This window comes from Mustelus asterias, chromosome 1, assembly GCF_964213995.1.
Source record: "Mustelus asterias chromosome 1, sMusAst1.hap1.1, whole genome shotgun sequence".
Classification (NCBI taxonomy): domain Eukaryota; kingdom Metazoa; phylum Chordata; class Chondrichthyes; order Carcharhiniformes; family Triakidae; genus Mustelus; species Mustelus asterias.
In genome coordinates, this window is record NC_135801.1 from 126,795,687 (window position 1) to 126,808,520 (window position 12,834).

At 40.3% G+C, this 12,834-nt stretch overlaps 1 protein-coding gene across 6 annotated transcripts in view; it reads left to right on the forward strand.

Annotated features, from left to right (window-relative positions):
* Positions 1–12,834, forward strand: part of dimt1l (DIM1 dimethyladenosine transferase 1-like (S. cerevisiae)) — a 39,559-nt gene that overhangs the window by 17,130 nt on the left and 9,595 nt on the right. For all 6 annotated transcript variants that reach the window (XM_078218455.1, XM_078218489.1, XM_078218497.1 and 3 more), the window contains 7 exons: positions 268–329; positions 478–571; positions 1,368–1,417; positions 1,911–2,034; positions 7,571–7,663; positions 9,487–9,551; positions 11,732–11,795. In XM_078218455.1, the coding sequence (XP_078074581.1) occupies positions 268–329; positions 478–571; positions 1,368–1,417; positions 1,911–2,034; positions 7,571–7,663; positions 9,487–9,551; positions 11,732–11,795 (552 nt within the window). The remainder of the gene's footprint in view (positions 1–267; positions 330–477; positions 572–1,367; positions 1,418–1,910; positions 2,035–7,570; positions 7,664–9,486; positions 9,552–11,731; positions 11,796–12,834) is intronic.

A 12,834-nucleotide genomic window follows, 5' to 3' on the forward strand; every position in this document is an offset into this window, starting at 1 on the left:
GAAATTTGGCAATCTTGCCTTTGTGCTGATGAATCCAAGATGAAAAGCTTTGGCAGCATATCTCTTTTCAATAATATTCAATTCTGTTACTACCAAACAACTGTTCAACTTGTGTGTTCAGTCCTTGTGCTGCTGTGCTCCCACATGGTTCAGTCATATTAGTGTGTCATATGCTTGATAAACGTTTCTAGATATGTTGGAGTCATATTCTGCTGGTTTTAGAATATGAAAATAATAATGTGGAATTGGTTTCTGTATTTGCATTAGGTAATTGCTTGTGAACTTGATACCAGACTTGTTGCTGAACTGCAGAAGAGAGTTCAAGGAACGTAAGTAATATAAATACTGTTCAGCATTTAACTGTAAATTTAATGAACTTAATCAAAACTAATTGTTGTAAGGAAAATGGCTTGAAATTTTGTTTTAACCACCTTTTTGTTGCTGAAATTGTGTTTTTGTTTCCGTATATTTCTTCAGACCTATGGCAAGTAAACTTCAAATAATGATTGGAGATGTACTGAAGACAGACTTGCCATTTTTTGATGCATGCGTGGCAAACTTGCCATATCAGGTAACTTGGCGTCACATTTAACTTGCTTATAAGTAGGATGATTATATTGGTGTGCAGGGTGATCATTAAAATCAACATAATTTTGATCCTTACCTGAACTACAATAAGAGGAACCTCCAGTTTCCGTTTTAGGAAAGTGAAAAACTTTGAGCTGTTTCCTTCATTGCAGTGTTAATGTAAGCCTTACTTGTGACTAACAAATAAACTTTACTTTTATAGAGCTATTTACAGATACACTATCAGTTTGCAGTTTGGGCAGCAGATTTGCCAGCCTGAACGGGATATACCAGTTGCATTGCATAACCTCATAAATTTCTGTTCAGTTAGTGATTGAAACAGAGAACATGTAAATATAAGAAAAGGTAAATTGGTGCTTGAAAGATAAATAAAATAAATAGGAAAACAAACAAGTTCATGAAACTAGGACAGCTGTTTTTCTGGATAGTAAACACCATCATGGGTGGGTTGTTTTGAATGGCCTTTTTCTATGTTGGAATTCTGTGAACACTTTGGATAGCTTTTTGCTAAACTTTCTATGGAGAACAATACCTCTGAGTGAAATCCTTACACGCAACTGAATCCTGCGTCCTGACTGGTAGACTGGGTAATAGTAGCTTGAGTGTTCCTGGAGAGATGCAAGTGCAGGCTTAGCACCACACTAAGATAAATGTGCAGCAGGGGAGCTGAGTCATGGTTTCATATAGGCTGATTTGTATATGTTAATTACAGGCAAATGTTTATTGATGATACTGTATGTGGTGAATTGTAATTTGAATTATTGTAATGTTATTGGCAGATCTCATCTCCATTTGTTTTTAAACTACTGCTACACAGACCATTCTTCAGGTAAGCCTGTCTAAAGATTGAACTACCAGCTCATTTGTGAAATGAAAAATCAGTCTATTTCTCTGCTATGGTGTAAGCGTTAGAATAAATGTCATGGAGCTGAAATAAGGAGGAAAATTGAGCAAAATATTTTCACACAAAGGATAAAAGTTATGGAATAAGTTACAAGCAAAAATCATGGAAGCAAACAATGTAGAGTCAGAGATTTCTGGAGAGGCAGAGAGTTGAGAAGCCTGATGTGTGAACATGATATTTGTATGGCTACCCCTGTCCCTCAACACAATGATTTCTGCTGTCACCTATTTAAATGGGGATTCTACTATGTGTGCATCAGCATTTTGCATCCTTCATCAGCTAGTGTAGTGGATCAGTTTGATGCGTTGTCTTGTGTTGGGGAGGGTGGAAGTGTGTGTTTTATTGCAAAAAGAATATTGTGGTCATTGAAAAGATAACTAGTTTTATTCTTTATATGTTATCTACTTCCCTCCCACAGATGTGCGGTCTTGATGTTCCAACAAGAATTTGCTCTTCGACTTGTTGCAAAACCAGGGGATAAACTATACTGCAGGCTATCAATCAATACACAGTTATTGGCTCGTGTAGATCACCTGATGAAGGTAGCACCCAGAATTCTCAAAATTAAAATGTGCTTTAGATTTTCTAATAGTTCTAAGAGGCATGAGCCATGTGTTATGGTGCAAAGCTACAAGACAAGGAAAGATTTGGGTTTGATTCTGAAGTGACAATTTCAGAATGCCTGAACTAGCGAGGGGGAAAAATCTGATAGGACTCTCATTCCCAATGGATTGAAAGCTGGCTTCAAGACAGGAAACAAAGAGTGGGAGTAAAGGGTAGTTATTCACAGTGACAGAAGGTGGGTAGTGGTGTTCATTTTAGTAGGAAGAATAGGGTGGTCAGTTGGAAAGTGCATATCCAGGTGGGGAAGAGGAACAAAGGGACCTCTCAGCACAAATACACCGATGAATAAAAGCGGCGCCACAGGTTAGCAATGCCATTTTTTAAAAAAAACACTAGGTTTTATTTCTAAAGGGATGAAAATGGAAAGTAGGGAAGTATGCTAAACCTGTATTAATCCTTAGTTAGACCACACTTAGAATACTGTGTGCAGTTCTAGTTGCTGTCTTATAAAAATAATGTGGAGGCACTAGAGAGGGTGCAGAGAAGATTTACAAGAATGAGACCAGACACACTAACTCCTGACACAGACCAGTCAGGCACCAGGAACAGTTGTGCATGCACAGTCCGTCTGCACTGCATTCACTGATACATGCGCACAGCAGCCAATACTGATTTGTGTATACATTATCTAGTTCGCCACTGGCCTGACCCTTTGCCACCTCTTTCTCAAGCCATCATTGTCCCTCCTTTCACCGCCAATCCATTACTCCGCTGGTTTGATCTTCTACGAAAATCTTGGGCCTCTCTGTTCCAAGATTTCTACATCCTCCACTGTACTAACCACAAAGACCTCCCAATTTCTCTCCAAATCACCTAGCATGCTTGGGATCTTTCCTTTTTAATTCCTGCTCCTGCCCATCTGCCAATTAACATATGTCATCAAATACAGGAAGAGACTGATGGGCTCCACACAGATATGGCCTGGAAGTGAAAGATGCGGCACGGTAGCACAGTGGTTAGCACTGCTGCTTCACAGCTCCAGGGTCCCGGGTTCGATTCCCGGCTCGGGTCACTGTCTGTGTGGAGTTTGCACATTCTCCTCGTGTTTGCGTGGGTTTCCTCCGGGTGCTCCGGTTTCCTCCCACAGTCCAAAGATGTGCGGGTTAGGTTGATTGGCCAGGTTAAAATTGCCCCTGAGATGCGTAGGTTAGCGGGATTAGCGGGTAAATATGTGGGGGTAGAGCCTGGGTGGGATTGTGGTCGGTGCAGACTCGATGGGCCGAATGGCCTCCTTCTGCACTGTAGGGTTTCTATGATTTCTATGCCCCAAACCACACGTCGCAGTACATTGGGCTCTCTTAGCCCTGCTGAAGGTTTAAGGTAACCCCTAAGGCAATATAAAACTTGGAATACTCAGGTGACTAGTAAATAGATTTTGAGTCAGAATTCAGTCAGTGCCATTTTGTGAAGCAGGCAGCTTCCTCAGATGTTGGTGGCAGTGATGTCACTGGTATTGCAACCACAGGTGGGGAATGCGTCCTTATGGAGGCCACCAATATAAGATAGTTGCAAAGAAATCCAAAAGGGAATTCAGAAGGAACTTCTTTATTCAAAAAGTGATGAGAATGTGGAATTAGCTACCACAGGACGTAGTTAAAGTGGATAATGTAGATGAATTTAAGGGGAAGCTAGACAAGCATATGAAGGAGAAGGAAATAGATCATTACATTTGGTAGATTCAGATGAGAAAAATGGGAGGTGGCTCGAGTAGAGCTTAAACATCGACATTGACTGGTAGGGCCAAATGACCCGTTTTTGTGCCATCTATCCTATGTAATCTTGTGTTTACAATATAAGAAATAAGAGCGAAAGTAGGTTATTTAGCTTTTGGAAACTGCTTGCGATTCAGTAAGATCGTAGCTGAACTTCAACCTCAATTACCCCATATGAGTGTCCACATTTCCCTTAACTGAGCATTAAATGTCGATACTGCCAGTTTCAATCATGTAATTCATCAGAGAAATCTACATTCTGTTCCATTGCAGAAGCAGCCTTCCACATTTTAAACAATTTCTTCCTCAGAAATACCTGGATGCTTACAATAAACAGGAAATTCCTGTATGCAACCAGGATTAGAGGAACATAAATCATGGGAAATGCATTTTATAATGTATTTCTCTCATTTTAACATCTCAATATTATTGTCAGGCATGAGAAGGTGGCTGTAATTTGGCTTTGCATCTCTGTGCCCTTTGCCAGAGCAGTCCAAACCTAAATCCCATTATCCCAATCTTAAATGAAATGTGGTCTATGTCTCAAACACTCTTCGACAAAGCATCCCTTGCTCCAACAAAGAAAAGAAAGACTTGCATTTATATGACACCTTTAATGACTACCGGTGTCCTAAAGTGCTTTACAGCCAATGCAATACTTGTGTAGTATAGTCACTGATGTAATGTAGGAAACACAGCAGCCAATTTGCACACAGCAGATTCCAACAGACAGCAATGTGAAATGCCTAAACAATCTGTCTTTTTGAGCTATTAATTCATAAATATTGGCCAGGACACTGGTGATAACTTCCCTGTTCTTCTTGAAAATACTGCCAACTGAGAGGTCACAATTTATCAGAAAGACCACGCCTCCAACTCAGCACTCTTCGTACTGCATTGGCAATGTCAACCTTGATTTCTGTACTCATGTCCTGGAATGGAACTTGAACCCACAACAACTTTGTGACTCAGATGAGAGTGCTACCAACTGAGCCACTCTGACACATAGTCAATCAAATTCTGAAATCAAATGATGGACTTGAAATCACTTTACTTCCCCCTTTGTATTACTTTATTGTTTTTATATATTACCTTATATCGTTAAAGTTTATGTATTAGGTTTGTGATGAGTCTGTTTTTCATTGGGAAGAGGTGAAGGAGAAGAAGAAAATGGTCAGGATCTTATTTCTCTCCCACTCTTATGCTAGCAGTAACTCAGCACTCCTGGCACTATACTGCTGAATAATACTATTATAAATATTCAATAACTTTGCATGTTTACTGTTTTAAACACCTCCATTAAAATAGCAGATTGATAAATTTGATATGAAGGCATTAAGTTCTGTAAGCTTATATCACCTGGGGTCTAAATTATGAAATTCAACCAAGAAATAAACACCAGTATTACTAAATTAATTCCCCAAAATGACCCTCTTTGCCTCTTTAAACACTCCAAACAATTTGTTCAACTCAACATTTACCTTGCAGATGAAAGTGATATTTATCAGAGATGATTTCAAAGGTCTCAATTTTCTGATCAACTACAATCAGACTAACTAGCCCTTTAGTCTTTATATAAAAACGTAAACTACTGACTGGAAGTATCTCAAAGGAGGCTAGCAACCATTTGCAATTTATAACAATCACTTGGATGAAGAGATTGAATGTATGTTTGCTAAATTTGCTGATGACACAAATATAGGTGGGAAAGTAAGTTCTGAAGACGACCTGAGTCTGCAAAGGGACATGGGTTAAGTGAGTGGGCAAAAAATTGGCAGATCAAGTAAGTACAATGTGGGAAAAGTGAACTTGTCCACTCTGGCAGGAAAAATAGCAAAGGAGTGTATTATTCAAATAGAGAGAGATTGTAGAACTCTGTGGTACAGAAGGATCTGGGTATCCTGTTGTGTGAATCAGGAAAAGTTAGTATCCAGGTACACCAAATGATTAGGAAGGCAAATGGAATTTTGTTCTTTATTACAAGAGGAAAGAAATATGAAAGTAAAGATGTTTTGTAAGAGTTCACAGAGCTTTGGTGAGACCACATCTCGACTACAGTATTCAGCACCATTTGCGACTCTTGAGATACTGAAGCAGTCCATGTTAAAATGCAACAAGATCTGGACAATATCCAGGCTTGGGCTGACAAGTGGCAAGTAACATTCGCACCACATAAATGCCAAGCAATAACAATCACCAATGAGAGACACTCCAACCACCGCCCCTTGACATTCAGTGATGTTGCTATCACTGAATCCCCCATTTTCAACATTCTTGGGGTTACCATTGACTAGAAACTCAACTGGACTCACCACATAAACACAGTGGCTACAAGAACAGGTCAGAGGCTAGGAATACTGCGGCAAGTAACTTACCTCCTGACTCCCCAAAGTCTATCCACCATCTACAAGACACAAGTCAGGAGTGTGATGGAATTCTCCCTACTTGCCTGGATGGGTGCAGCTCCAACAACACTCAAGAAGCTTGACACCATCCAGAACAAAGTAGCCTGCTTGATTGGCACCACATCTATGAACATCACCTCCCTCCACCACTGACGCTCAGTAGCAGCAGTGTGTACTATCTACAAGATGCACTGCAGCAATTCACCAAAGATCCTCAGACAGCACCTTCCAAACACACGACCACTCCCATCTAGAAGAACAAGAGCGGCAGATACATAGGAACACCACCACCACCTGCTAGTTCCCCTCCAAGCCATTCACCATCCTAACTTGGAAATATATCACCGTTCCTTCACAGTCGCTGGGTCAAAATCCTGGAATTCCCTCCGTAATGGCGTTGTGGGTCAATCCACAACACATGGACTGCAGCGATTCAAGAAGGCAGCTCACCACCTTCTCGAGGGCAAATAGGGATGGGGCAATAAATGCTGGCCAGCCAGCGACGCCCATGTCCCACGAATGAATAAAAGAAAAGGTTACATCTCATTTAAGAAAGGATATAAATGTGTAAGAAGAAGTTCAGAGATGGTTCACTCAGCTGATGCCTGGGATGGAGGGTTTATCTTATGAGGAAAGGTTGGACAAGCTGGGCCTGTATCAGAATTCAGAAGAATGAGGAGTGATCTTAATCAAGCATAGGATCCTGAGGGGACTTGAAAGGATGGATGCTGAAAAGATGTTTCCCCTTGTGTGATACTAGAATTAGGAGACACTTTAAAAATAAGCACACTTCATTTAAGATGGAGATGAGAAGACTTTTTTCTCTGAGCGTCATGAATCTTTGGTACTCTGGAGAGCGGTGAAGGCAGGGTCATTAAATAATTTAAGACAGGGGTAGATAGATTCTTGATGAACAAGGGAGTCAGAGGTTATTGGGGATAGGTGGAATGTGGCGTTAATACCACAATCAAATCAACCATGATCTTATTGAATGGCAGAGCAAGCCCATGGGGCTGAATGGCCGACTCCAGCTGTTAATTGTATGTTGTATGCAGGCTTACAATAGAAGGCAAGGAAACAGTGTAAGAGTTCCCAGGGTATTACTGAGGGAAGCCAAGTAGCCCACCCATCCAGAAATAGCCACCACATTTCCTCTTGGACCATATGTGTATTTTTTTCCCCCAAGTTACTTCTAAGATATGCGATTGGCTGTCTTCCCTGTTATTGGTAAAATGTGTATTAGTACAGTCAACAGATCAGTTCTAAGTATAAAAAGATACAGGTTTAGCTCCAAAAATGCTGTTTATAATCTGAATACACTTTCACCTTTTGCTTAGGTTGGAAAAAACAACTTCAAGCCACCTCCAAAAGTTGAGTCGAGTGTGGTTAGGATAGAACCAAAGAATCCACCTCCGCCAGTGAACTTCCAGGTGAAAATAGATTTATTTATATTTAGTCTGGGTTGTTCAACCAGTTCAAATGACGAGTAGAGAAATAATATTGATCAGAAATGTGCCAGGGTTGATGTAAGGATGCTGCAATTGACGTTGACCCTCCTGAATTCAGGTAGGCAAAATCAGATTCCTAATCACTCCCAAATGCTAGAACTGTGTGCACATTTGGTGAATATAGGATTGAATTCTGTTATGGTCCTTCCCACTGTCAAATAGCATGACATTCTTTGTCAAAAGTTGAAGTGAAGGATAAAATGGCAAACTAAAGGACTTAGATTTTTGAGTCGGTGTATGAATAATAATTTATCTTGTACTACTTTATTCAGGATTGGTTGTTCTTGTAAATCCTTAAGATTTCCTCGTGGCTAGTTTTCTTTGTTTTTGCTTAATTTGTTATCAGCCTCTCCAGTTCTGATCTTGTATTACCTGAGTGTCGTGTAGTGTTACAGGATGTATGTGTTATATTTGGATGAAATGTATTCTGTACACAAAATTTAACAAACAGGTTTATAGTTAGTTTTTTTAACCTCTGTCTCTCAAGATTTGGCTGAAGAATTGCTCCCATGTCTTCTGTCCAGTTGATCGTATATCTGATTTTCCTTATTCATACTTGGCACCTTGCCATAGTAATAGTAGTATGGTTATGATCAAGAACTTGTAAGAAATTTGGCCTGAACCCAAGTTCTACAATAGCAGTATGTTGAATATTGCCAAAAGCGGTGGCATCCATTACCTGAATACGTTAATTTGCTGATGTTTTATGAGTGATATGAATTTCTGAATGAGCCTGAACTTGATTATTAAAAATAAATCAAATTCTGGGAACTGCTATCCCTACCCCTATATTTAATTCCATAAATTCAGTTCCATAGCTGGAAAGCTATTATAGTACAAATAAGTGCAATTTGTCATTTGGTAATACAGAACTTGAGTATTGCAGAAAAAGACATATTGTCAAAGCTTTTCGTCTTGCATTCATCAGGACAATCAATGTCAGGGGAAACTACAACTTTATATTCTGAGAAGAGAATGCTGATTGGTTGGCAGGTGGACTCTGGTCGAGGCATTGCCATAGAGAATGCACCAATTAATGGTGACTGATGGATAACTGCCATGCACGGTTTGAAAATTTAAGCCAGATAACTTGACTCTAATCAGTAAAGGCATTGCCCTGAGAAACAAACCAACAAATGGCTAGCATTTGTTTTGTTTAACCGAAACAAGCACAATGTGTGTTCGAATTATTTCAGTCTGCAAAGAAAAGGGCCTTGTGTATTAATATATGTAGCTTCCAGTACACTGAGCCGAACTGATGATCGTAAATTGGCTAAAGATTATTTAGCAAATGTCCAATCACAAAATCACACTGTTTTGAGTTTTGCATTTGTCCTGATGAGTGCAAGACAAAAAGCTTTGACAGTGTCATTATTTCTAGCAACATAAATGCAATTATGACTCCTTCTATAACATTTTTGACTTTTGTGACATATAAAGAATACTTTGAATGTTGGCTCCAAAAGTATGTGTTAAATGTGGAACCGTTTGTATATATTGGCATATTCTATTCCTAAATCTTCCAACAGGTCTATCAGCATCTGTAGAGAGAGAAACGGTTAACGTTTTGAGCTAAATATTCAGAACAGTTCTGAAGAATAGTCATCTTCAGCTCGAAATGTTAACTCTGTTTTGCCCTCTGTAGATGCTACCAGACCTGCTGATGATTTCCAGTACGTTCTGTTTTTATTGTAGATTTCCAACGTCCACAACATTTGTAAATTTTGTGGTCTTTTCAATATTAGGAATGGGATGGTCTAGTCCGGATAGCATTTGTGAGAAAAAACAAGACTTTGGCTGCAGCTTTTAAGTAAGTACTTAGAGCCCTGCAAAACATTTGTGGTAAAATTAGTGTCTTTCTTGCAGCAGTACTTCTTTAAATCCCAATCTCATGCCATTGCATCGTACCCACGCTATTCCTTTCATGCCATATTCATCCCATTCCTTTTATCCCATCCCTTCTTGCTATGCCATCCTCATTCCGTACCTTCCATGGCATTCCCCCTATTCCTCCCAACAGTTCCCCTCATCTTGCCCCACTCCCTGCTGCCATTTCCTTCCAGGTTAACTTTGTTGTTGGACTCCCCTTACTTTTGGTTGTTCTTTTCTCCACCAACTCTGCCTCCGTCACAGACTGTTGGCAGCCTCGAGTGCATCGCATACTCCACTCCTCTGCGTGCTTATGTGCCTCTTTGTATGCCAGCTTCCACTACCAAATTCACCCAACAACAAATCAGAACTGTCTAGACATTCAAAAGCTCTGAAGAAGAGTACTATGGACTGGAAGCTTTAACTCTGCTTCTCTCCCCACAGATGCTGCCAGACCTTCTGAATGATGCTCAATATCTCAAAGTTTAATTGAATGCGATTTAATGGAATTGGCTGAAAATAAAGTTGCAGTTAACCACTTCACTGAAACATTTTTCACCTCTATTAGTTTATCATTACTCTGAAGTAATGCCACAGCTTTTTGCACTCAACTGGCTAATCATACCTTCCTTATTCAATTATTAGTTGCATAAGAGAAGATATAATAAGAAAAGCCCTTTAATCCCCTGTAGTTTGCACTGTTGTAGGCTCTCTAAAGTCAAAGATTTGCATTTATTTAGCACTCTGTCTTGTGCCTTTCTAATGTCTTACAGCAGCGCACAGAGAATTAATTATCTGGTGCAGTTCTGTGATACGATGGAAATTGTATTTTGTGAATGGCAAGGTTCCATAATCTGCAATGATGAATTTTTAAAATTGCAGATCGCATCCACCTGCCTGAAACAGCTGGTGTGTGTGCTAAGATTGTGTTCTCTCTTGGATACTCGGCCTAGGACTTGGTTCTTAGACAAACTGTAGACATCCTCTGGTATCTGCTTAACATTTGTATATTAGTACTACTAAACAATTCAGAGTAGGCACGTAACTCTTGAGCATGATTCCAACCTCTCATGAGCGTCTAACACATGACTGACTGGTGTCAGTGCATCGTCATCTACATCATACGTTAGCATATCCCATCTATTAATCCTTTATACCACAATGTAGCAGAGATTCGATGAACCACATCTAGTTGTAAATAGAAAATCTTACACCTTATTCCAGGAGCCTGATCAAGGAAATCATAGAATCATAGAAACCCTACAGTGCAGAAAGAGACCATTCGGCCCATCGAGTCTGCACCGACCACAATCCCACCCAGGCCCAACCCCCATATCCCTACATATTTTACCCGCTAACCCCTCTAACCTACGCATCTCAGGACACTAAGGGGCAATTTTAGCATGGGCAGTCAACCTAACCCGCACATCTTTGGACTGTGGGAGGAAACCAGAGCACCTGGAGGAAACCCACGCAGACACGAGGAGAATGTGCAAACTCCGCACAGACAGTGACCCGAACCGGGAATCGAACCCAACTCCCTTGTATCGGATGGATCAAAAAATTGTACTTGGTACACTCAGTCCTCAGTCCAAAGATGTGCGGGTTAGGTGCATTGGCCATGCTAAATTGCCCCTTAGTGTTCCAGGATGCGTAGGTTGGAGGGATTAGTGGGTGAATATGTGGGGTTCGGGGAATGGGGCCTGGGTGGGTGGGATTGTTGTCGGTGCAGACTCGATGGGCCGAATGGCTTCCTTCTGCACTGTAGGGATTCTATGATAACCGATAGTTGCATTGGTGAACAAATCAATCCACTGACCAATCAGAATAATGCAGACAGACAAAAACTACATATTATTTTGGTGGGTGTTTTAAAATCAATTTCTGAAATGGAAAAATAAAGTTTTTGTTGAACTCAAAAAAAAAGTGTTACGTGAACATATTTCACATGTTGCATAAAACTATCTTTGTTTCATTTATAATCTGGCTAATGTTTTCTGTTTGCATTTTCTTTATTCTGGTCCACAACATTCTGTATTTAACATTATGCTTCAAAATAATTTATTTATTTAGTAAAACAGTGCCTGTCACCTTAAAGTTTGTGCATGATTTTTTTCATAGGTCCAGTGCAGTTGAACGGTTGCTGGAAAAAAATTACAGAATACACTGTTCCTTGCATAATATTGTAAGTATAAAAGTTGTATTTTTGAATTGCCACAATTCTTATGACTTTTATTTATTAATGACTTTTATAAGAACTCGGAGCAGGAGTAGGCCATCTGGCCCCTCGAGCCTGCTCCGCCATTCAATAAGATCATGACTGATCTTTTCGTGGACTCAGCTCCACTTACCCGCCCGCTCACCATAACCCTTAATTTCTTTACTGTTCAAAAATTTATCTATCTTTGCCTTAAAAACATTCAATGAGGTAGCCTCAACTGCTTCACTGGGCAGGGAATTCCACAGATTTACAACCCTTTGTGTGAAGAAATTCCTCCTCAACTCAGTCCTAAATCTGCTTCCCCTTATTTTGAGCCTTGTCCCCTAGTTCGAGTTTCATCTGCCAGTGGAAACAGCTTCCTTGCTTCTAATCTATTCCCCTCATAATCTTAAATGTTCCTATAAGATCTCCCCTCATTCTTCTGAATTCCAATGAGTAAAACCCCAATCTACTCAGTCTCTCCTCATAAGCCAACACTCTCAACTCTGGAATCAACCTAGTGAATCTCCCCTGCACCCCCTCCAGTGCCAGTATATCCTTTCTCAAGTAAGGAGACCAAAACTGTACACAGTACTCCAGGTGTGGCCTTACCAGCACCTTATACAGCTGCAACATAACCTCCCTGTTTTTAAACTCCATCCCTCTAGCAATGAAGGACAAAATTCCATTTGCCTTTTTAACTACCTGCTGCACTTTGCACCTGCAAACCAACTCCTTGAGATTCTTGTACAAGGACACCCAGGTCCCTCTGCACAGCAGCATGCTGCAATTTTTTACCATTTAAATAATTGTGCATTTTGCTGTTGTTCCTACCAAAATGGATGACCTCACATTTACCAATATTGTATTCCATCTGCCAGACCCTCGCCCCTTCACTTAGACTGTCTATATCCCGTTGCAGATTTTCAGCGTCCCCTGCGCACTTTGCTCTGCCACTCATCTTAGTGTCATCTGTGAATTTTGATACACTACACTTGGTCCCCAACTCCAAATCATCAATGTA